At 41.4% G+C, this 23799-nt stretch overlaps 1 protein-coding gene across 2 annotated transcripts; it reads right to left on the bottom strand.

Annotated features, from left to right (window-relative positions):
- Positions 1 to 442: 442 nt before the first annotated feature.
- GIMAP1 (GTPase, IMAP family member 1) lies at positions 443 to 5172 on the bottom strand. 2 transcript variants are annotated; one of them, XM_005551149.5, is made up of 3 exons: positions 4980 to 5172; positions 2721 to 2769; positions 443 to 1769 (listed from the first exon to the last, which is right to left on the bottom strand). In XM_005551149.5, the coding sequence occupies exons 1-3, from the start codon at positions 4983 to 4985 to the stop codon at positions 892 to 894; spliced, it is 933 nt and encodes a 310-aa protein (XP_005551206.3). In that variant the 5' UTR covers positions 4986 to 5172; the 3' UTR covers positions 443 to 891. The 2 variants fall into 2 exon arrangements, with proteins under 2 accessions (XP_005551206.3, XP_005551207.3); XM_005551150.5 differs by having other exon boundaries at positions 5093 to 5172.
- Positions 5173 to 23799: the final 18627 nt, after the last annotated feature.

Below are 23799 nucleotides of genomic sequence, written 5' to 3'. Positions count from 1 at the left end.
CGCCCGGCCATCTTTCTTTCTTTTTTGAAACAGATTCTTGCTCTGTCATCCAAGCTGGAGTGCAGTGGCACGATCTCGGCTCACTGCATCAAGAGATTCTCCCGTCTCAGCCTCCTGAGTGGCTGGGATTACAGGCGAGTGCTACCACGTCTGGCTAATTTTTGTATTTTTAGTAGAGATGGGGTTTCGCCATGTTGGTCAGGCTGGTCTCAAACTCCTGACCTCAGGTGATCCGCCTGCCTAGGCCTCCCAAAGTGTTGGGATTACAGGCGTGAGCCACCTTACCCGGCCCCTACTTCATTTTGGAATGCCACGAACCATAATATGTTCTAGAAAAGTGGAAACTTATTTTCTGCTTTGTAACAGTACAGTTACATTCATCTTTTTGGTAGTAAATCATTGTACTAATAAACTGATGTCGCAGAAGTAACATTAACATGTATAATGCCCACATTTCTTTTATTGATGCTAACAGTCTACAAGAATCACAAAAGAACATATCTACTCATGTATATGAACTAGAAATTTATCAAGGTGGGGCAGTCTAAATTTTTTAAAAAGTTCAAAAATAAAGGCACTTGTTTCCCCTGTGCCACGCATTTGTCCCCACCAGAAGCTACTTGACATTAGACTACCAAAACTACCAAAGGAAGTTATGTTAGACAAATTGAAAACTCTGCATACACATCATTTAAAATGAGTCAAAAACTTAAAAAGTGGATTCTGAGCCTTGGCAAAGTTGCAAAGATGATGCAGCATTCAAAGTTTTCTGTGTCATTAAAACTGTGCCTGAAACTACAGGATTCCTTCCGTTGGAATAAAGTTGTCCTTTCAGCTCCAAGAATTCAGCCTCTCTTGACCAAGTTGCCTTCAGTTTTAGGACCTGCAGTGTCAGTCAGGCCCGACCTCCCCAAAGGCCGCCGACCAGCGCCTGTGGAGCAGCACGCAGAACAGGAGTGCGCCCCCCAGCAGCAGGGCCAGGCCCAGCCTCCAGCTCCAGGGCGGCTTCGGCCACGCCCACAGTCCGGCCCGCAGCCAGGCGCCCCATGGCCTCCTCCGCATGCGGGCGGCCACGCCCTCCGCCACCCTCCGAAGCCGCTCCTCCCGGCCTGCCCAGCGCAGGAGATGCGCCAGCTCGTACAACTCGTTGGAGTAGTGGGCGCCCTTGTGCTCCCGCACCAGGCCCTCCACCAGCCCCAGCAGCTGCTCCGCCTGGGCTTCCTGCTCCCGGCCGGTGGCCCGGTTGTCAAAGGCACAGACACGGCCCCCGCACTCGGCCACCAGCTCGCGCAAGGCCCGGTTCTCTGTGCTGCACACGTAATCTTGCAGGGAGCCCCCAGCCAGGTCCTCCTTCCTGGTGAAGACGATGACAGTCCATTTCAAGACGTCCTCCCCGAACATGTCCCTCACCTGCCTCACTGCTTGCTGGTCCTGGGCGGTGAACCGGCCCAGCTGGGTCACCAGGAGCAGCGCGTGGGGCCCGGGGGCCGAGAGCAGGTAGCAGCGACCTCTCTCGTCACAACCGGTGTCTGTCTTAGACACTTCGGAGCTGAAAATGTCCGGAGTGTCCACGACTTCCACGTGGTACTTGTTCCACCTGCGGCTGGCCGTGGTGCAGGCCCTGGTCACAGACGTGGCCCCCAGCCTGGAGAGGAACCGTCTCTGGCCCAAGATGCTGTTCCCAGTGGCGCTCTTTCCGGCCCCTGTTCTCCCAACAAGGAGGAGCCTCAGCGTGGGATCCTGCCGGGACCAAGTGGTCTCTTCTAAACCTGTGAGACCAAGTGTTATAATCTTACTTAAGTTTAACTAACTTTCCCTTGGGAACTGGAATCTTCTTGCCTTTAGCAGAAGTGGTTAAGAATAGAGATTTGAGCCCGTAGGCGTTCATTTCCACCTTTTCCTTTTGTATTTGGGTTGTCTGCCTGCACCTGTAGATGCTCCAACTACAGCTGATTATCATAGAAATGTTCCTTTATCAATCCAGCCCAATAGTTCTGACATTTCTGGTCAGCCACACACATGCAGACATATTTATTTAGTATTTGAAAATTTCGATGCACTCTGAAATATTCTCCCAGAGACCATCCCCAGAGAAAGGCCGTGGGGGCAGTACTGCCCGGTAGGGAAGAGCTGTGTGGAGTTCCAGCTACCCTGCTTTGAATCACAGCCCCACCATGTGCTAGTTGTGTAACCTTGGGGAAGTTGCATAATCTAAGCATTAAGCCTCTTCGGCAAAAATGGGAATGATAATAGAGGCCTGTTTCTCAGAGGCCTGTTGAGGGGGTGAGATAAGCCCTCTTTCCTTCTTCCCTCCTTCTCTTCCTCTTTCTCTCCTTCCTCTCTTCTTTCTCTCTTAAACTGGCTGCCTAAAAAGAATATCTGTTTTAACCCTCTATCCTTGTTCTGTAAGCATTCTACCTCGCAAATCTTATGTTCACTGTAGTGCATGATTTGATCCCCTCTGCACTTCTTCTGTGGTGATCAGAGTAGGCTTATTATCCTTATTTTATACCGTGGAACCAAGGGAGCCGGCTAGTCAAAGAACTTAACTTTTCACAGCAGAGATCCAGCTAAAATGCAAATCTCAGGGCTAGTGCTGTCATCCCAGGGTTGAGACATCTCTGGAACTTATCTCTGTTCAGTCTTGAGGAAGCCCCATTCTCATTATCCTAAGCTGAAGCCTTGGGGGGCAAGTATGAGGTGTAGAGATATGGTCTTACCATAGATATTTTCTTCATCTCTCGCCATCTTCCTTCCTCCCATGCTTACCTGGAAGGGTACCAAACACAATTTGTGAATTCATTTATTTATTCCTCAAATGGGCATAACCATCTACAGTGTGTCAGGCAAAGTCCGAAGAGCTGGTGACAGCACAGTGGAAAGACATGGTTTTTGCCTGCAAGGATCTAAAAATCTAGGTGTATGTCTTGGCAGAAGGGCAGGTGGCTAGAGAGAAGACAGGTAAATTTCGTCAAATATAATACATTGTACTAATCCTTCTTTAAGTACTTGAGAGAATGGCCTTGGAAGGGCCAACACCCTGCCCTTGAGTTGGTATGATGCTGTGAGAACATTGGGTGGGGCTGGATTTGTCTTTTCAGGAACTCCAAAAGCAAAAAGCAGAGGGTAGGGTATAATATTTACTCAATGCCAATGGGCTTGAGGTATTACTTTTTCCCCGGGTGGTTCTATATCACTGACATAAGCTAGAGATATCAGGGGATTCAGCAGCTGGGGGAAGATTAGGTAAACCCTCAGAACCAGAAAATGTGCCCAGGACTCAGGCACCCACCTTCAAGTGGCTGGCCTGGGAAAAAAGAAGAAAATTGGGATTTTTCTTTTGGAAATTGAACAGATCTCCCAAGTAGATCTGGAGGGCCCCTGACTCTCTGTTTTCTTAAAATCAAATAGTTTTGTTTGTCTAGAGATGTCTAAATATGATGTCTGTGCTGGAGAGACTTGAACACTCCCCTTCAACTCCTGAAGTTGTCTTCCCCTCCAAAGCTGATTATGCTGAAATCTAACATTATGTAATACAGCTAAACACTCTCTGATCCAGTTTGCCTAATCACACAAGCTCCTGAACACAAATGCACTTCTCCCTGCGTCTACGTCTCCAGCCTCATTCCCAGACAATCCCCCACTCGGTCAGCTACTTCACGATCAGCAGATTTCAGGGCCTTGCCAACCCACTCTGCTTCCCCTCCTAGGACTATTGATCCTCCCCGACCATCTGTCTGTACCTCACCATCCATGTCAAACTCTTTGTGTCTTGCACCCTGGTCACTCAGGTACCTGTGTTCTCTCCCATTGGCACCACACATGAAGGAAGGGCAGAGAGAGAAGCTGGCTAAGTAACTTGTCTTTGATCGAAGGACTTGGAGAACAGGTTTGCCTCATCCTCTATTAAATCTAGAACTGTTTCTGTTTCTGCAGGAACTCTCCTGGCCCTCCCCAAAACCTTCAATAAGATTCACTGCATGGGCCTTATGTGATTAATTATTTTGCGTGTAGGAATGAACAGACGATCATCAATGATATCAGAGCAGAAATGAAGAAACAGCTGCAAGATTCGGAGAAAATAATTTAGATGAAGCAAAATGTCCTTGTCAACCAAGAAAATGAGAATGTGTGCTGCAGGGAGTCCACAGAACTCTGGATAGTCCACTGGAATTTTCCATAGTTTGGAACAGGGGTTGAAATGATTTTAAATAGATTTTTTTTAGAGGAAAGTAAGACCCAGCTGAACTCTAAGGTGACAAATGGCCCGTAATCATTGAGGAACACTTGTAGGATCCTATATTCCTAATACTTTAAGAGACCTCAAAGTTTATTGAGTTCTTTGCCACTCAAATGTGCTGTTTCTCAGAATTACGTGAATGTTCTTTAAAAATGTACAGCTCTTGGATCCATCCTCAGAGATTCTGATTCATGAATTAAATGTTTCTGATGTCCACAGCTCAGAACTTGGACATCAGTCATTTTTGCAACCCCCTTTATTGTACAGGTGGGAATTTAAGGTGTCCCCGTGGCTGGAGCAGGAGAAGCTTGAATTAAGGGAGCAGATGTTAAAGGGACCATGCAGGGAAAGGGGATGAAGACCAAGATATTAATCTCAGATGTCTCCTCAGGGGCCCCTTCTGTGGACAGTGAGGAGGAGAGTTCAAATGTACCCGGGCTTGTCACGTTGTGACTCACTCCGAGGTTAGATGGCTTACAGGGCCACAGAAGTATCTTTTGCCTTTGCTCAATAGGGAGCTTGAGGAATGTTTAATGCCTTTCAAACTATTTTATTCCTGGAGGTGGTTCCAGCACACTCTTCTCTTACTTTATTAAGGGAAGTGGGAGGAGACAGGTTTCACTCCCTACCAAGAACGTGTGTGCTCCAGAGCTGGAGAAGATGATCCTAAAATTTCCTCTGAACTTTGCCTACTTAAAAACCTGGAAGCATGTCTTTGATTGTTCCAGAAATTGCTCACCTGCATGATGCCTTGTAGAATGCAAGTGCTCAGGCAGTAAACACTCTAGGAATCACGTTCTTTCTGGTTCTCAGAGCACCCCCAGCCCCCGCCACTCCCAGGCTCTGGCTCACCTTTCCTGGTGACAGGCTCTGAAGTTGGCCACAAGAAGCCCCAACCTGCTGCTTTCCCTTCAGCTGTGAGTGCAGAAGGCTCTTTCCTCTCGGCACACAGAGGAAATCACTCAGACTTCAGAAATCAGGAAGCTCAGGGTGGGCCCCATGGTTACGATTTAAAGAGACAGAAACATTTCCCATTGAGCTGTGAATTGGCAATACTTCTCCTACCGACTCTACTTTCTGCTGTGACTGAGGTTATATGTCTCCAGCAGGACCTCATGATATCAAATATCTTGCCATGCCCTAAGAAGGGAGGAATGTTTAGTCCCTGAGGCCTGACTGTACTTCTAAAATTGATTACTAAGCTAACCTTCAGTTGCCTTTTGCCCTTTAGGGACGTTTCCCCATATAAAATAGGCCCAGAAAGTCTCCTGCCCCAGGACAAATAACATGATAGCTGTTCTCATCATCTGTCCATTAATTAGACATCCATGTGGTCAGTGCCAGCCCCAGATCCAGTCTGCCAGAAAAACCTGGAGGCAAGGTCTTATCATTCTCTGAGAGAGGAGGGCTTTCCCAGCTACTGAAGGACTTGAGGGTGAACTAGTATGTTGAGGATGAACACCTTTGCACTATCTTCAAATTAGCCTTATTGGGAGGCTTAGTCTAGTCATCTATGTTGGTATCACCAGTTCTAGTTATTCTATATTCTCTCAAGAGCATCATGAGGTCAGCAAAAAAGCGAATCATTGGGTGGTGAGAAGGTTACAGAAGAACAGGCTGCATATCTGGTTAGGTCATTAGCCAGCTATAGGACCTCACCTAACTCAAACTTTCTGGAGTTGGCTTTCTGGAGTTCACTATATGGGGAAGACAATAACTCAAGTCTTACCCTACTGGATAGGATCTGCTTTTTAACCTTTTTCATGCCAGTCCACTTTTTTCTGGTAGGGGAGAGACCCAACTTTTACTGTTTCCCATCTTTTTGGGGGCACAGCGTCTCCTGGATGTCTGACATGTCCACTGTTTCCATTCATCATTGCTGAAACAGGGAGCCTGTCATTCTGCCACTAGACCAGCAGGGCTGGGGCTATTGTGAGGCAGGTGGGGCATCTAGGGCACACAGCTTAAGGAGGCACTCACTCTCAGGTCACCCAAGTGCAGATCCTGTAGGTGGGTGACCCTGGGAGTGAGTGTTTTCTTAAGAGTGAGGTGCCTAGGGCTTCTCACTAGCCTCATCCTAGCCCAAGCCATGTAGATCAGCTTTGAATAAGTTTTTGATACATGATGTGTACCTTTCATAAAGATGCTTTCAGAACCTCTTCGACAGCTCCTTGCCATTTATTGTTTCCATGCATGTGTATGATGTCTTACTTCAACCACTCGTAACTCCCTGTCAGAGGGTTTATCTGACTACAAAAGTATGTGTAGGTAGTGCATGCAGCAGCCTGAAGTTGTCAGAGCTGATATCCTAGGAGCATATTTCAATAAATGTCAGTTAGGACTTATGGATAAACACCACAGCTTCCTTACTTATCAAGCTGTCCACCAAGTGAGACAACTCTGTGATGTACTGCATACAAATTGCTGAGTCCGCAGCAGGACTGAGACCCAGTTGTTTACAGTGGGAACATCCTTATCATCGTATACAGTGGTAATGTGCTCATTAATGCAACCTGCGTTGGCTACTATCCCTTCCTGTCTCACATTTCCACTTTCCTACTGGTGCTTTCTGGGACCTTCTTCCTATTGAAAAGTAACCGTTTCTGTCTTTATTTTCCTCTACATTTCTGTTAGCTCTTGATTATGTCTCACTTTCTCTGGGCTTTGTTGCCTATTACTCATTGATATTTACTATCAGTTGTGGAAACCCAGGTGAAGCTCAAGACCCTGACTACACTTGAGTCTCAGAATTATATCTAGAACTCCTGCTTCCTTTTCTACCCTGTATTAACACTCCTTCATCTCTTTCCAGTCTTTGCATGTTCATTGTTTTCTTCCCTATCCTTATAAATGCGGTAAAGAAGATGTATTAGTCCATCCTGACGCTGCTTTAAAGAAATACCAGAGATTGGGTAATTTATAAAGAAAAGAGGTTTAATTAGCTCATGGTTCCACAGGCTGTACAGGAAGCATGATGCTGGCATCTGCTTGGCTTCTGGGGAGGCCTCAGGAAACTTACAATCATGGCAGAAGGCAGAGGGGAGGCATGCACATCACATGGCTGGAGTAGGAGCAAGAGAGAGTGGGAAGGAGCTGCATACTTAAAAATTTTATTTAATATACTTTAAGTTCTGGGATACATGTACAGAACATGCAGGTTTGTTACATAGGCATACATGTGCCATGGTAGTCTGCTGCACCCATCAACCTGTCATCCAGGTTTTAAGTCCCACATATATTAGGTATTTGTCCTGATGCTCTCCCTCCACTTGCCTCCCCACCCCTTGACAGGCCCCCATGTGTGAAGTTCCCCTCCCTGTGTCCATGTGTTCTCATTGTTCAACTCCCACTTATGAGTGAGAACATGCGGTGTTTGGTTTTCTGTTCCTGTGTTAGTTTGCTGAGAATGATGGTTTCCAGCTTCATCCATGTCCCTACACAGGACGTGAACTCATCCTTTTCATGACTGCATAGTATTCCATGGTGTATATGGGCCACACTTTCTTTATCCAGTCTATCACTGATGGGCATTTGGGTTAGTTCCAAGTCTTTGCTATTGTGAACAGTGCCACAATAAACATATATGTGCATGTGTCTTTATGGCAGAATAATTTGTAATCCTATGGGTATATATCCAGTAATGGGATTGCTGGGTCAAATGGTATTTCTGGTTCTAGATCCTTGAGAAATCACCACACTGTCTTCCACGGTAGTTGAACTACTTTACACTCCCACCAACAGTGTAAAAGCATTCCTATTTCTCCACATCCTCTCCAGCATCTGTCGTTTCCTGACTTTTTAATGATCGGCACTTTAACTGGTGTGAGATGGTATCTCATTGTGGTTTTGATTTGCATTTCTCTAATGACCAGTGATGATGAGTTTTTTTTTTTTCATATGCTTGTCACGTAAATATCTTCTTTTGAAAAGTGTCTGTTCATATCCTTCACAAAATTTTTGATGGTTTTTTTGTTCTTATAAATTTGTTTAAGTTCCTTATAGATTCTGGATATTAGACTTTGTCAGATGGATAGATTGCAAAAATTTTCTCCCATTCTGTAGGTTGTCTGTTCACTCTGATAATAGTTTCTTTTGCTGTGCAGAAGTCCTTTAGTTTAATTAGATCCCATTTGTCAATTTTGGCTTTTGTTGCAATTGCTTTTGGTGTTTCAGTCATGAAGTCTTTACCCATGCCTATGTCCTGAATGGTATTGCCTAGGTTTTCTTCTAGGGTTTTTATGATTTTAGGTTTGACATTTAAGTCTTTAATCCATCTTGAGTTATTTTTTGTATAAGGTATAAGGAAGGGGTCCAGTTTCAGTTTTCTGCATATGGCTGGCCAGTTTTCTCAGCACCACTTGTTAAATAGGGAATCCTTTACCCCTTGCTTGTTTTGGTCAGGTTTGTTGAAGATCAGATAGTTGTATATATATGGTGCTATTTCTGAGGCCTCTGTTTTGTTCCATTGGTCTATATATCTGTTTTGGTACCAGTACCTTGCTGTTTTGGTTACTATAACCTTGGAGTATAGTTTGAAGTCAGTTGGCATGATGCCACCAGCTTTGATCTTGATCTTTTTGCTTAGGATTGTCTTGGCTATACAGACTCTTTTTTGGTTCTATATGAAATTTAAAGTAGTTTTTTCTTGTTCTGTGAAGAAAGTCAATGGTACCTTGATGGGAGTAGCATTTAATCTATGAATTACTTTGTGCAGTATGGCCATTTTCATGATATTGATTCTTCCTATCCATAAGCATGGAATGTTTTTCCATTTGTTTGTATCCTCTCTTATTTCCTTGACCAGTGGTTTGTTGTTCTCCTTGAAGAGATTGCTCACATCCTTTGTAAGTTGTGTTCCTAGGTATTTAATATTCTTTGTAGCAATTGTGAATGGGCGTTCACTCATGATTTGGCTCTCTATTATTGGTGTATAGGAATGCTTGTGATTTCTGCATATTGATTTTGTATCCTGAGACTTTGCTCAAGTTACTTATGAGCTTAAGGAGTTTTAGGGCTGAGATAATGGGGTTTTCTAAATATACAATCATGTCATCTGCAAACAGAGACAATCTGACTTCCTCACTTCCTGTTTGAATACCCTTTATTTCTTTCTCTTGCCTGATTGCCCTGGCCAGGACTTCCAGTACTATGTTGAATAGGAGTGGAGAGAGAGGGCATCCTTGTCTTATGCCAGTTTTCAAAGGGAGTGCTTCCAGCCTTTGCACAGTCAGTGTGATATTGGCTATGGGTTTGTCATAAATAACTCTTATTATTTTGAGATACATTCCATCAATATCTAGTTTATTGAGTGTTTTCAGCACGAAGGCATGTTGGATTATATTGAAGGCCTTTTCTGCGTCTATTGAGATAATTATGTGTTTTTTTTTTCATTGGTTCTGTTTATGTGATTGATTACATCTATAGATTTGCATATGTTGAACCAGACTTGCATCCCAGGGATGAAGCCAATTTGATTGTGGTGGATGAGCTTTTTGATTTGCTACTGGATTCAGTTTGCCAGTATTTTATTGAGGATTTCTGCATCGATGTTCATCAGGGATATTTGCCTTAAATTTTCTTTTTGTGTGTGTGTCTCTGCCAGGTTTTGCTATCAGGATGATGCTGGCCTCATAAAATGAGTTAGGGAGGATTCCCTCTTTTTCTATTGTTTGGAATAGTTTGAGAAGTAATGGTACCAGCTCCTCTTTGAGCCTCTGGTAGAATTTGGCTGTGAATCTATCTAGTCCTGGGCTTTTCTTTTTTTTGATTTTTTTGGTAGGCTATTAATTACTGCCTCAACTTCAGAACTTGTTATTGGTCTATTCAGGGATTTGACTTCTTCCTGGTTTAGTCTTGGGAGGGTGTATGCATCCAGGAATTTATTCATTTCTTCTAGATTTTCTAGTTTATTTATGTAGAGATATTTATAGTGTTCTCTGATGTTAGTTTGTATTTCTGTGGTGATATCCCCTTTATCTTTTTTTTTTTTTTTTTTTTTGAGACGGAGTCTCGCTCAGCCGCCCAGGCTGGAGTGCAGTGGCCAGATCTCAGCTCACTGCAAGCTCCGCCTCCCGGGTTCCCGCCATTCTCCTGCCTCAGCCTCCCGAGTAGTTGGGACTACAGGCGCCTGCCACTGCGCCCGACTAGTTTTTTGTATTTTTTAGTAGAGACGGGGTTTCACCGTGTTAGCCAGGACGGTCTCGATCTCCTGACCTCGTGATCCGCCTGTCTCGGCCTCCCAAAGTGCTGGGATTACAGGCTTGAGCCACCGTGCCCGGCCCCTTTATCATTTTTTTAATGTGTCTATTTGAGTCTTCTCTCTTCTTCTTTATTAGTTTGGCTAGCAGTCTATGTATTTTATTAATCTTTAAAAAAAACTAGCTCCTGGATCCATTGATGTTTTTTGAAGGGTTTTTTTGTGTCTCTGTCTCCTTCAGTTCTGCTCTGATCTTAGTTATTTTTGTCTTCTGCTAGCTTTTACATTTGTTTGCTTTGCTTCTCTAGTTCTGTTCACTGTGATGTTAGGGTGTGAATTCTAGATCTTTCCCGCTTTCTGATGTGGGCATTTAGTACTATAAATTTCCCCCTTAACACTGGTTTAGTTGTGTCCCAGAGATTCTGGTACGTTGTGTCATTGTTCTCATTGGTTTCAAAGAACTTCATTATTTCTGCCTTAATTTCATTATTTACCCAGTAGTCATTCAGGAGCAGGTTGTTCAGTTTCTATGTATTTGTGCAGTTTTGAGTGAGTTTCTTAATCTTGAGTTCTAATTTGATTGCACTGTGGTCTGAGAGACTACTTGTTATGATTTCTGTTCTTTTGCATTTGCTGAGGAGTGTTTTATGTCCAATTATGTGGTCAATTTTAGAATAAGTGCTATATGATGCTGATAAGAATGTATATTATGTTGATTTGAGGTGAAGAGTTCTGTAGATATCTATTAGGTCTGCTTGGTCCAGAGCTCAGTTCAAGTCCTGAATATCCTTGTTAATGTTCTGTCTGATTGATCTGTGTAATATTGACAGTGGGGTGTTAAAGTCTCCCATTATTATTGTGTCAGAGTCTAAGTGTTTTTGTACGTATCTAAGAACTTGCTTTATGAATCTGGGTGCTCCTGTATTGGGTGCATATATATTTAGGATAGTTAGCTCTTTTTGTTGCATTGACCCCTTTACCATTATGTAAGAACCTTCTTTGTCTTTTCTGATTTTTGTTTTTTTAAAGTCTGTTGTATCAGAGACCAGGATTGCAACCTCTGCTTTTTTTGCTTTTCATTTGGTAAATATTTTTCCATCCTTTTGTTTTGAGCCTATGTGTGTCTTTCCATGTGAGATGGGTCTCCTGAATACAGCACACAAATGGGTCTTGACTCTTTATCCAATTTGGCAGTCTGTGTGTTTTAATTGGGGTCATTTATCCCAACTACATTTAAAGTTAATATTGTTATGTGTGAATTTCATCCTGTCATCATGATGCTAGCTGTTTATTTTGCACAATAATTGATGCAGTTTCTTAATAGTATCTTTGGTCTTTATATTTTGGTGTGTTTTTGAAGTGGCTGGTACTGTTTTTTCCTTTCCATATTTAGTACATCCTTCAGGAGGTCTTGTAAGGCAGTCTTGGTGGTGACGAAATTCCTCAGCATTTGTTTGTCTGTAAAAGATTTTATTTCTCCTTTGCATATGAAGCTTAGTTTGTCTGGATATGAAATTCTGGGTTGAAAATTCTTTTCTTTAAGAATGTTGAATATTGGCCCCTGCTCTCTTCTGGCTTGTAAGGTTTCTGCAGAGAGATCCACTGTTAGTCTGATGGGCTTCCCTTTGTAGGTAACCTGACCTTTCTCTCTGGCTGCCCTTAACATTTTTTCTTTCATTTCAACCTTGGAGAATCTGACAATTACGTATCTTGGGGTTGCTCTTCTTGAGGAGTATCTTATGGGTGTTTTCTGTATTTCCTGAATTTGAATGTTGCCCATGTTGCCCTGTCTTGCTAGATTGGGGGAGTTCTCCTGGATAATATCCTGAAGTGTGTTTTCCAACTTGGTTCCATTCTCCCTGTTACCTTCAAGAACACCAGTCAATTGTAGGTTTGGTCTTTTCGTATAGTCCCACATTTCTTGGAGGCTTTGTTCATTTCTTTTCATTCTTTTTTCTCTAATCTTGTATGCACACTTTATTTCATTAAATTGATCTTCAATCTCTGATATCCTTTCTTCTGCTTGATCTGTTTGGCTATTGATACTTGTATATGCTTCAGGAAGTTCTCGTGCTGTGTTTTTTTTTAGCTCCATTGGGTCATTTATGTTCTTCTTTAAACTGGTTGTTCAAGTTATCAGTTCCTGTAACATTTTATCAAGGTTCTTACCTTCCTTGCATTGGGTTAGAACAATCTCCTTTAGCTCAGAGGAGTTTGTTATTACCCACCTTCTGAAGCCTACTTCTGTCAGTTTGTCAAACTCATTCTTTGTCCAGTTTTGTGCCCTTGCTGGAGAGGAGTTGCAATCATTTGGAGAAGAGGCATTCTGGTTTTTGTAATTTTTAGCATTTTTGTGCTAGTTTTTCCTCATCTGCATGTATTTATCTACCTTTGATCTTTGATGCTGATGGCCTTTTGATGAGGTTTTTGTGTGGGTGTCCTGTTTGTTGATGTTGATGTTATTGCTTTCTGTTTGTTAGCTTTCCTTGTGACATTCACCCCCCTCTTCTGCAGGTCTGCTGCAGTTTGCTGGAGGTCCACTCCAGACCCTGTTTGCTGGGGTATCACCAGCAGAGGCTGCAGAACAGCAAAGATTGCTGCATGCTCCTTCCTCTGGAAGCTTTGTCCCAGAGGGGCACTTCCCTGATGCCAGCCAGAGCTCTCCTGTATGAGATGTCTGTCAACCTCTGCTGGCAGGTGTCTCCCAGTCAGGAGGCATGGCAGTCAGGGACCCACTTGAGCTGGCAGTCTCCCTTAGCAGAGCTTGAGCACTGTGCTGGGTAATCTGCTGCTCTCTCCAGAGCTGGCAGGCAGGAACATTTAAGTCGGCTGAAGCTGCACCTAGAGCTGCCCCTTACCCCAGGTGTTCTATCCCGGGGACATGGGAGTTTTATCTATAAGCCCTTGACTGAGGCTGCTGCCTTTCTTTCAAAGATGCCCTGCCCAGTAGGGAGGAGTCTGGAGAGTCAGTCTGGCCCCAGCCACTTTGCTGCACTGTGATGATTTCCGCACAGTTTGAACTTCCTGGTTTCCTTAACATTGTCAGGGGAAAACTGGCTACTCAAGCCTCAGTACTGGTGGACGCCCCTCCCTCCTCTGAGCTGGATTGTACCAGGTTGATTTCAGACTGCTGTGCTGGCAGTGAGAATTTCAAGCCAGTGGTTTATAGCTTGCTGGGCTCTGTGGGAGTGGGACCCACTGAGCAAGACTACTTGGCTCCCTGGCTTCAGCCCCCTTTCCTGGGGACTGAACAGTTCTGTCTCACTGGGGTGTCAGTTGCCACTGGGGCATGGAATAAAAGTCCTGCAGCTAGCTTGGTGTCTGCTCAAACAGCTGCCAAGTTTTGTGCTTGAAACCTGGGGCCCTGGTGGTGTAGACACACGAGGGAATCTCCTGGTCTGCAGTTTGTGAAAACCATGGGAAAAGCATAGTATCTGGGCCAGATAGCACAGTCCCTCATGGCTTTCCTTGGCTAGAGGAGGTAGTTCCCCAGCCCTTTGCACTTCCTGGGTGAGGTGGCGCTCCACCCTTCTTCTGCTTGCCCTCTGTGGGTTGCACCTACTATCTGACTAGTCCCAGTGAGATGAATCGGGTACCTCAGTTGGAAATGCAGAAATCACCTGCCTTCTGCATTGGTCTTGCTGGGAGCTGCAGGCCGGAGCTGCTCCTATTTGGCCATCTTGCCCAGTACTGCACACTTTTAACCACATCTCATGAGAACTTGCTCACTCTCGTGAGGACAGTACCAAGGGAAAGGGTGCTAAACCATTCATGAGAAATCTACCCCTGTAATCTAATCACCCCTCCAACACTAGGGATTACAATTTGATATGAGATTTGGTGGGACACAAATCCAAACCATAATCAGAAGATATGGAAAACATTGAATTCATGAATATTAAGGAAAACATCCTTCTTGAATAGACCTTCAGTAATAAGAAGTTCAAACCTTTTGAGGTCATCCTTCAGCCCTGGTGTCTTCCCTGTCTTTTCTTGATATGCCCAGAGCTCAACCAGAAGAATCCCCAAGGCCACAAAGGAATAAGGGACTTCATACATAGTCCAAATAGCATTTCAGAGAATAAGGCTGTAGGGAAATGACTTCAATCAAATATTGATTATCTGAAAGACACTAGCTCCACTGTGCCCCAACTTATAGAAGCACTATTTCAGTGTCCATGTAGATCCTGCTTTCTTTTTGGAGGGGTAGGGGAAGAGATTCTGGCAATCAAGGTTTACCTGTTGTAAGTACCAACCAAGTAGATAGAATTCAGGATTCAGTTTCCCAGGAGAGAAACCAGGGTTGACAGCATGATATAAAGGATATGTGGCCAGGCACAGTGGCTCATACCTATAATCCCAGCACTTTGGGAGGCTGAAACAGTCGGATTGCTTGAGGTCAGGAGTTCAAGACCAGCCTGGCCAACATGGTGAAACCCCATCTCTACTAAAAATACAAAAATTAGCTGGGTGTGATGGTGCACACCTGTAGTCCCAGCTATCAGGAAGCTGAGCTGGGAGAATTGCTTGAGCCTGGGAGGTGGAGGTTGCAGTTAGTTGAGATCATGCCATTGTACTCCAGCCTGGGTAACAGATCAAGATTCCATCTAAAAAAAAGAGGCTATGGACATTTGTAAACCGATTCAGGAGTTAAATGCTGTGTATTTTGTCTTCAAATACCAGGTCCAATGGGACACTGAAGTCAAAGGTGTAAAAAAAGTTCAGAATGAGAGAGACACAGCATAACAATAAACCTACACTTGCTCAATAATCTAAGATGAGTTTCAGTTAATAAAGGACCAAGAGAAAGGACTCAGCTGGAGGTGTATTTAAAGAACATCAGAATGCCATGAAAAAGACAAATGAATGAGGAAAATCACTCAGATAAAATATGTACAATATTAAAAAAAAGAACGGAAAGCAGAACCCCAAAGACCCTTATAAGTCTGGAGCCATTAGTGGGAGAGTGTTGCAAATGTTAGAGGGTGATAACTGAAAAGCAGGATGATAGCTGGAGAGTGTGTTATTAAAAACAAGGCTAAAGCAAGTTGGAAAACAAAAAGGGAAAAATCAGTTAAATTGGTTTTTCTTCTGGTTAAGTTAGAGAAAGATGCAAAAGACTGTACCTTCCACACTGACGACGAGAAATAGAAAGAATCAAAACACACTTATGGGTAGCCAAGAGTGGTGAAGCATTGAGATGCCGAATTCCAGAGGGAAGAGAGCTTGATGTAGGTGATCAGAGGGCTGAGGTGCTTTCTATATCTACCCTGGATATAAGTAAATGGAGGCACTGGCCTGCTACAGACAGACTTTGCAGAGTGGAGAAATTATATAAGCCTTTGATAAAAATGTGTGTTATTAAAATAGATTGGAATCTACATGATCCTCCCTCCCCCATTACAATTTTTTTTCCCAGAGAGCAGCAATGAAAGGTCAAAAAATCAGACAGAAATTATTCCTTTTAATATATTATCAATAGATCTTACTAGTGAAGTAAAGCCATTTTTAAAATTGAAGTCCTTTACCCTCCTAGTTCAAATGTTGACTACATAGAAAAACAGGCAGTAGTTGCATAGGAGGTTGTCGTGGGTTGCATGAATCAGAAATGAACTAAATCTATGTAAAATGATGGCTTAGTCAAACTTCAACTCAAATTTAGGAGCAAATGGTGTGGTCACTCTAACCACTAGGCAGATAAATGAACTTGCATTCTCCAGGAAAAACTGAAGCAGACTAAACATGTACCTTAGATTTCAGCTTTATTGTGTGGAATACAATAAAAATTTACATGGCATATGAAGAATCAGGAAAATATGACTCATAATCAAAAGATTAAACAGTTAGTAGAAACAGAACCACAGATGACTCATTCATTGTAATCACCATATAAGGACTTTATAATAAATGTGATAAAGAATTTAAAGAAAAATAAATATAATGGGTTAAGAGATGAAGAATTTCAGGACAGAAATATAAACTCTGAAAAGAACTAATTCTGGAACTAGAAAATAAAATATCTGAAATGAACAAGCTTAAGTGGATGGATCTAATAGCATGTTGGATATTGTTGAAATGATACATGAATTTGAAGGAAGTTCAGGAGAAATTATTTGGACTGAAGTATAAAATGAAAAAAATTTGAAGAAAATGAACATGGCATTAATGATCAGTGGGATCATATCAAGCAATCTAATATAAATAAAATGTAAGAAAGAGAAAAAAAATGAACTGGCTAGAAAAAAATATTTGAGGAGATAATAGACAAAATGTTTAAAATTTCTTGAAAAACTTTAACTCATGAATCCAAACATCTTAATGAACCTTAAGTAGGAAATACAAAGAAAAACAAACACAGATATTTTATAGGTAAATTGCTGAAAACCAAAGAAAAAGATAAAAGTGTTGAATAAAGGAAAGGAGGATAAAAAGACACATTACACACAGGGCAATGACATAAGAATAATGGCTGCTTTTAAAAAAAACATAAGAAACAATTTAAGTGAGAAAACACTGGCATATGTTCATACTTTGCTGAAGAAAAGTAACATCAACTTAGATATTTATATTCAGCAAAACTACCCTTAAATAATTGAAAATTTAAAAAAGACAATTGAAAATTTTAAAAAGACAAATGAAAACAAGAGATAAGTTATCTTGTTTCACAAGGCTTGTGTTACAAGAAATTAAAGAAATTGTCCAGGTTGAAGAAGAATGATATCAGACAGAAACTTAGATCAACAAGAAAGAATAAAGATTGCTCGAAATTTAAAATATGTGGGAAATGGGAAAAAATTATTATTTTGATTATTATTTAATTTCTTTAAAATTAAATTGACTAAAACAAAATAATAACATATTGTGAGTTTTAAACATATGAATGAGTGAAAAATAACTACACTATCATTAAGGAAGGGTAGCAGTTAACTAGAGCTACACCACTTTCAGGTTCTTACATTTTATTTGAAGTGGAACACCATTAACTCAAGGTAGAGAATAATAAGTTAAGGATAAATACCTTAGTCCCTAGACCAACCACTAAAACAATGAAAGCCCCAAGAGGTGATAAAATGGAATAATTTTAAAAACCAATTAATAGAAAAGAATGAGATAAAAGAGAACAAAGAAAAGATGGGGTAAACAGAAAGCATGAGCAAGATGGTAGACTGAAATCCAACCATAGCTCTGCTTGCATTAAATGTAACTGATTTTTGACAAAGGAACAGAAGTAATTCAATGGAGAAAGGATGGTCTTTTTAACAAATGACTCTGGAACAACTGTACATTTACTAACTCAAAATAAATCATAGATGTAAATGTAAAGTACACAGAACTATAGAACTCCTAGAAGATAACACTGGGGCAAATCTAGGTGACCTTGAGTTTAGAGATAACATTTTATACAAAAAACCAAAAGTCGAATTCATGAAAGAAAAAAATTGGTAAGTTGGACTTCAATGAAATAAAAACCTTCTGTTCTTCAAGAAACACTTTTAAGAACATAACAAAACAGAACACAGAAAATACAATAGAGAAAAACAAAGCTAGATTTTTATAAAGTTTAAAATAATAGATAAACTTCTAGTTAGGTTGATCAAGAAGAAAAGAGATGAAGTCTGAGGTTTTTTTTTGATGAAAACATTTATTTAAAAAAAAAAATAACATATATTTGATGGCCAGAGATTGGATGCTTTTCTTTCTTTCCTTCTTTCTTTCTTTCTTTCTTTCTTTCTTTCTTTCTTTCTTTCTTTCGTTCGTTCGTTCGTTCGTTCGTTCTTTCTTTCTTTCTTTCTTTCTTTCTTTCTTTCTTTCTTTCTTTCTTTCTTTCTTTCTTTTATTATACTTTAAGTTCTAGGGTACATGTGCACAATGTGCAGGTTTGTTACATATGTATACATGTGCCATGTTGGTATGCTGCACCCATTAACTCGTCATTTACATTAGGTATATCTCCTAATACTATCCCTCCCCCTTCCCCCCTCCTCACAATAGGCCCCAGTGTGTGATGTTCCCCTTCCTGTGTCCAAGTGATCTCATTGTTCAATTTCCACCTATGAGTGAGAACATGCAGTGTTTGGTTTTCTGTTCTTGCGATATTCTGAGAATGATGGTTTCCAGCTGCAGCCATGTCCCTACAAAGGACACGAATTCATCCTTTTTTATGGCTGCATAGTATTCCATGGTGTATACGTGCCACATTTTCTTAATCCAGTCTGTCACTGTTGGACACTGGGTTGATTCCAAGTCTTTGCTATTGTGAATAGTGCTGCAATAAACATATTTGTGCATGTGTCTTTATAGCAGCATGATTTATAATCCTTTGGGTATATACCCAGTAATGGGATGGCTGGGTCAAATGGTATTTCTAGTTCTAGATCCTTGAGGAATCGCCACACTGTTTTCCACAATGGTTGAACTAGTTTACAGTCCCACCAACAGTGTAAAAGTGTTCTTATTTCTCCACATCCTCTCCAGCACCTGTTGTTTCCTGACTTTTTAATGATTACCATTCTAACTGGTGTGAGGTAGTATCTCATTGTGGTTTTGATTTGCATTTCTCTGATGGTGAGTGATGATGAGCATTTTTTCATGTGTCTGTTGGCTGTATGAATGTCTTCTTTTGAGAAGTGTCTGTTCATATCCTTTGCCCACTTTTTGATGGGGTTGTTTTTTTCTTGTAAATTTGATTGAGTTCTTTGTAGGTTCTGGATATTAGCCCTTTGTCAGATGAGTAGATTGCAAAGATTTTCTCCCATTCTGTAGGCTGCCTGTTGACTCTGATGGTAGTTTCTTTTGCTCTGCAGAAGCTCTTTAGTTTAATTAGATCTCATTTATCAATTTTGGCTTTTGTTGGCATTGCTTTTGGTGTTTTAGACATGAAGTCGTTGCCCATGCCTATGTCCTGAATGGTATTTCCTAGGTTTTCTTCTAGGGTTTTTATGGTTTTAGGTCTAACATTTAAGTCTCTAATCCATCTTGAATTATTTTCATATAAGGAGTAATGAAAGGATCCAGTTTCAGCTTTCTACTTATGGCTAGCCAGTTTTCCCAGCACCATTTATTAACTAGGGAATCCTTTCCCTATTTCTTGTTTTTGTCAGGTTTGTCAAAGATCAGATAACTGTAGATGTGTGGTATTATTTCTGAGGACTCTGTTCTGTTCCATTGGCCTATATCTCTGTTTTGGTACCAGTACCATGCTGTTTTGGTTACTGTAGCCTTTTAGTATGGTTTGAAGTCAGGTAGCATGATGCCTCCAGCTTTGTTCTTTTGGCTTTGGATTGTCTTGGCAATGCGGGGTCTTTTTTGGTTGCATATGAACTTTAGAGCAGTTTTTTCCAATTCTGTGAAGAAAGTCATTTGTAGCTTAATGGGGATGGCATTGAATCTATAAATTACCTTGGGCAGTATGGCCATTTTCACGATATTGATTCTTCCTATCCATGAGCATGGAATGTTCTTCCATTTGTTTGTGTCCTCTTTTATTTCGGTGAGCAGTGATTTGTAGTTCTCCTTGAAGAGGTCCTTTACATCCTTTGTAAGTTGGATTCCTAGGTATTTTATTCTCTTCATAGCTATTGTGAATGGGAGTTCATCATGATTTGGCTCTCTATTTGTCTGTTACTGGTGTATAAGAATGCTTGTGATTTTTGCACATTGATTTTGTATCCTGAGACTTTGCTGAAGGTGCTTATCAGCTTAAGGAGACTTTGGGCTGAGATGATGGGGTTTTATAAATATACAATCATGTCATCTGCAAACAGGGACAATTTGACTTCTTCTTTTCCTGACTGAATACCATTTATTTCTTTCTCTTGCCTGATTGCCCTAGAACTTCCAACACTACATTGAATAGGAGTGGTGAGAGAGGCCATCCCTGTCTTGTGCCAGTTTTCAAAGGGAATGCTTCCAGTTTTTGCCTATTCAGTATGATATTGGCTGTGGGTTTATCATAAATAGCTCTTATTATTTTGAGATACGTTCCATCAATACCAAATGTATTGAGAGTTTTTAGCATGAAGGGCTGTTGAATTTTGTCAAAGGCCTTTTCTGCATCTATTGAGATAATCATGTGGTTTTTGTCTTTGGTTCTGTTTATATGCTGGATTAGATTTATTGATTTGCATATGTTGTGCCAGCCTTGCATCCCAGGGGTGAAGCCCACTTGATCATGGTGGATAAGCTTTTTGATGTGCTGCTGGATTCGGTTTGCCAGTATTTTATTGAGGATTTTTGCATCGATGTTCATCAGGGATATTGGTCTAAAATTCTCTTTTTTTGTTGTGTTTCTGCCAGGCTTTGGTATCAGGATGATGCTGGCCTCATAAAATGAGTTAGGGAGGATTCCCTCTTTTTCTATTGATTGGAACAGTTTCAGAAGGAATGGTACCAACTCTGCCTTGTACCTCTGGTAGAATTCGGCTGGGAATCCGTCTGGTCCTGGACTGTTTTTGGTTGGTAGGCTATTAATTATTGACTCAGTTTCAGAGCCTGCTATTGGTCTATTCAGGGATTCAACTTCTTCCTGGTTTAGTCTTGGGAGAGTGTAAGTGTCCAGGAAATTATCCATTTCTTCTAGGTTTTCTAGTTTATTTGCATAGAGGTGTTTATAGTATTCTCTGATGGTAGTTTGTATTTCTGTGGGGTCTGTGGTGATATCCCCTTTATCGTTTTTTATTGTGTCCATTTGATTCTTCTCTCTTTTCTTCTTTATCAGTCTTGCTAGCAGTCTATCAATTTTGTTGATCTTTTCAAAAAGCCAGCTCCTGGATTCATTGATTTTTTGGAGGTTTTTTGTGTCTCTATCTCCTTCAGTTCTGCTCTGATCTTAGTTATTTTTGCCTTCTGCTAGCTTTGGAATGTGTTTGCTCTTGCTTCTCTAGTTCTTTTAAACGTGATGTTAGGGTGTCAATTTTAGATCTTTCCTGCTTTCTCTTGTGGGCATTTAGTGCTATAAATTTCCCTCTACACACTGCTTTAAATGTGTCCCAGAGATTCTGGTATGTTGTATCTTTGTTCTCATTGGTTTCAAAGAACATCTTTATTTCTGCCTTCATTTCGTTGTGTACCCAGTAGTCATTCAGGAGCAGGTGGTTCTGTTTCCATGTAGTTGAGCGGTTTTGATAGAGTTTCTTAGTCCTGAGTTCTAGTTTGATTGCACTGTGGTCTGAGAGACAGTTTGTTATAATATCTGTTCTTTTACATTTGCTGAGGAGTGCTTTGCTTCCAACTATGTGGTCAATTTTGGAATAAGTGCGATGTGGTGCTGAGAAGAATGTATATTCTGTTGATTTGGAGTGGAGAGTTCTGTAGATGTCTATTAGGTCCGCTTGCTGCGGAGTTGAGTTCAATTCCTGGATATGCTTGTTAACTTTCTGTTTCATTGATCTGTCTAATGTTGACAGTGGGGTGTTAAAGTCTCCCATTATTATTGTATGGGAGTCTAGGTCTCTTTGTAAGTCTCTAAGGACTTGCTTGATGAATCTGGGTGCTCCTGTATTGGGTGCATATATATTTAGGATAGTTAGCTCTTCCTGATGAATTGATCCCTTTACCATTATGTAATGGCCTTCTTTGTCTCTTTTGATCTTTGATGATTTAAAGTCTGTTTTGTCAGAGAATAGGATTGCAACCCCTGCTTTTTTTTGTGTTTTCCATTTGCTTGGTAGAACTTCCTCCATCCCTTTATTTTGAGCCTATGTGTGTCTCTGCTGTGAGATAGGTCTCCTGTATACAGCAAACTGATGGGTCTTGACCCTTTATCCAATTTGCCAGTCTGTATCTTTTAATTAGACCATTTAGTCCATGTATATTTAAGCTTAATATTGTTATGTGTGAACTTGATCCTGTCATTGTAACATTAGCTGTTTATTTTGCTCATTAGTTGATGTAGTTTCTTCCTAGCATCAATGGTCTTAACATTTTGGCATGTTTTTGCAATGGCTGGTACCAGTTGTTCCTTTCCATGTTTAGTGCTTCCCTCAGTATCTCTTGTAGAGCAGGCCAGGTGGTGACAAAATCTCTAAGCATTTGCTTGTCTGTAAAGGATGTTATTTCTCCTTCACTTATGAAACTTAGTTTGGCTGGATATGAAATTCTGGGTTGAAAATTCTTTTCTTTAAGAATGTTGAATATTGGCCCCCACTCTCTTCTGGTTTATAGAGTTTCTGCTGAGAGATCTGCTGCTAGTCTGATGGGCTTCCCTTTTTGGGTAACCCGACCTTTCTCTCTGGCTGCCCTTAACATTTTTTCCTTCAAGTCAACTTTGGTGAATCTGACAATTATGTGTCTTGGAGTTGCTCTTCTCAAGGAGTATCTTTGTGGCGTTCTCTGTATTTCCTGAATGTGAATGTTGGCCTGCCTTACTAGGTTGGGGAAGTTCTCCTGGATGATATCCTGCAGAGTGTTTTCCAACTTGGTTCCATTTTCCCCCTCACTTTCAGGCACATCAATCAGACGTAGATTTGGTCTTTTCACATAATCCCATATTTCTTGGAGGCTTTGTTCATTTCTTTTTACTCTGTTTTCTCTACAGTTCTCTTCTCACTTCATTTCATTCATTTGATCTTCAATCACTGATACTCTTTCTTCCAGTTGATTGAGTCAGTTACTGAAGCTTGTGCATTTGTCATGTGGTTCTCGTGTCATGATTTTCATCTCTATCAGTTCGTTTATGGTCTTCTCTGCATTGATTATTCTAGTTATCCATTCATCCATTCTTTTTTCAAGGTTTTTAGTTTCTTTGTGCTGGGTACATAGTTCCTCCTTTAGCTCTGAGAAGTTTGATCGACTGAAGCCTTCTTCTCTCAACTTGTCAAAGTCATTCTCCGTCCAGCTTTGTTCCATTGCTGGTGATGAGCTGCATTCCTTTGGAGGGGAGATGCACTGTGATTTTTTGAATTTCCAGCTTTTCTGCACTGCTTTTTCCCCATCTTTGTGGTTTTATCTGCCTTTGGTCTTTGATGATGGTGATGTACCGATGGGGTTTTGGTGTGGGTGTCCTTTCTATTTGTTAGTTTTCCTTCTAACAGTCAGGACCCTCAGCTGCAGGTCTGTTGGAGTTTGCTTGAGGTCTACTCCAGACCCTGTTTGCCTGGGAATCAGCATCAGAGGCTGCAGAGGATAGAATATTGCTGAACAGCAAGCCTCACTGTCTGATTCTTGCTCTGGAAGCTTTGTCTCAGAGGTGTACCCCGCCGTGTGAGGTGTGAGGTATTGGTCTGCAACTAGTGGAGGATGTCTCCCAGTTACGCTACTCAGGGGTCAGAGACCCACTTGAGCAGGCATTCTGTCCATTCTCAGATCTCAACCTCTGTGCTGGGAGAACCACTGCTCTCTTCAAAGCTGTCAGAGAGGGACATTT

The sequence above is a fragment of the Macaca fascicularis genome, chromosome 3 (assembly GCF_037993035.2).
Source record: "Macaca fascicularis isolate 582-1 chromosome 3, T2T-MFA8v1.1".
In the NCBI taxonomy this organism is placed as follows: domain Eukaryota; kingdom Metazoa; phylum Chordata; class Mammalia; order Primates; family Cercopithecidae; genus Macaca; species Macaca fascicularis.
This window is presented reverse-complemented; position numbering and strand designations above follow the sequence as displayed.